Below are 1,308 nucleotides of genomic sequence, written 5' to 3'. Positions count from 1 at the left end.
CTTGAATTCAGTCTCCTTCAACTTCATATTGTTGTGTCAAAGCCTTTCTCCCGTAATCCCGAATGGTTATCTGAATGTTGGAGGAGGGTTCTTTCCTCTTTTTGTAACCCCAGCTTGGCTCTGGAGCTCCACCCTTGTCAATAGTGTTTTAGCATTGGTTCATTTTTTCCCCCCTTGCAACAGCTGAAGGAGATCAAAGCTCCAGCAGCATTCAGTGGTCCTAGGTCAGAGTTATTTAGAAGAGGGTTCTTTGTTTAAGGTTCCTCCTTTCAGCCAGCTGTTTTTGGCCACTTGCCCTACTCCAGGTCGGGAAGCTGGACTAAATTGAAGCAATTGGGCAATGAGGGATTTGCAGGGTTCAGGTAAGGGAGGGAGACCTTCGGGATAGAACACCCCCTTCTTTTGGCGTCGGGGCATACTGTGGATGTGACTGTCATCAAAGGGCATGCATCCAGTAACCATCACATATAGTACTACTCCCAGACTCCACACATCATACTTCTTGGGATCATAGGGAATGCCCAGCAGCACTTCTGGGGAGGCGTAGGCAGCAGAGCCGCAGTATGTGGTGCTCAGGTCAGGATACCCACGTGACTCCCTGCCAAAGCCAAAATCAGTCAGCTTTGCTCGACGTCCATCTGCAGTGAGGAGTACATTTTCACATTTAAGGTCCCGATGAACCAAATTTCGGTCATGCAAGTAACGTACCGCGCTCACGACTTGGAGGAAGATGTCTCGAGCTTCTGGGATGCAGGGCAGCTTCCCCAGTTGTTGCACCAGTTGTAGTAAGTCAGTGGAAGCGGCTTCCATCACAATATAAAGTTTCCCATTGCAAACTTCAATGAATTCAAAAACACGTACAATGTTGGGATGACGAATTGCCCGTAAGATGGACAGCTCTCGTGGGAGAAACTTGTGTACAAAGTCAGGGGGTGCCCGGCGTCGATCTACTACTTTGATGGCTAAAGGGCCTTTGTATTTGGCTGAGGTGGCTACCCTGACTTTTGAATAGCTGCCCTCCCCCAGCGTTTGGCCCAGCTTGTAGCCAAGCTCATTTAGCCATCTGTCCCCTCCAGAACTCTTCGACATGGTGCAGGATGCCTTGGAGAGCTCTGCTGGGTGTGCCCGGGACTTAGATATTAAAGCAAGGATTGAAGGCTTTAACCCATTGTGTGTGCTTGATGTTGCTCTTCACCCCCTCCCATGTTCCCTCTGAGGGCTTAAGGCAGGAGTGTTATACAGCTTGCCCATGTATTGTGATGTGCTGCAGGTGTCATGGCCTCATTCCTTATTTAGGTTGCCAAGGCT

The 1,308-nt window shown here is 49.5% G+C and overlaps 1 protein-coding gene across 1 annotated transcript; it reads right to left on the bottom strand.

Annotated features, from left to right (window-relative positions):
- Positions 1–231: 231 nt before the first annotated feature.
- Positions 232–1,089, bottom strand: LOC139327132 (testis-specific serine/threonine-protein kinase 6-like). The gene has a single exon (XM_070956839.1). It carries the CDS (start codon positions 1,087–1,089, stop codon positions 232–234), a length of 858 nt encoding a protein of 285 aa, XP_070812940.1.
- Positions 1,090–1,308: the final 219 nt, after the last annotated feature.

Source organism: Pituophis catenifer, unplaced genomic scaffold (assembly GCF_029215685.1).
Source record: "Pituophis catenifer annectens isolate HBS135680 unplaced genomic scaffold, rPitCat1.0.hap2 SCAF_1, whole genome shotgun sequence".
Taxonomy (NCBI): Eukaryota; Metazoa; Chordata; class Lepidosauria; order Squamata; family Colubridae; genus Pituophis; species Pituophis catenifer.
The sequence above is the reverse complement of the archived record's forward strand: the minus strand, read 5'-3'. Positions and strand labels throughout refer to the sequence as shown.

Excerpts from the sequence above, each read along its gene's own strand:
- LOC139327132 (XM_070956839.1), bottom strand. The coding sequence starts at position 1,089 with ATGTCGAAGAGTTCTGGAGGGGACAGATGGCTAAATGAGCTTGGCTAC.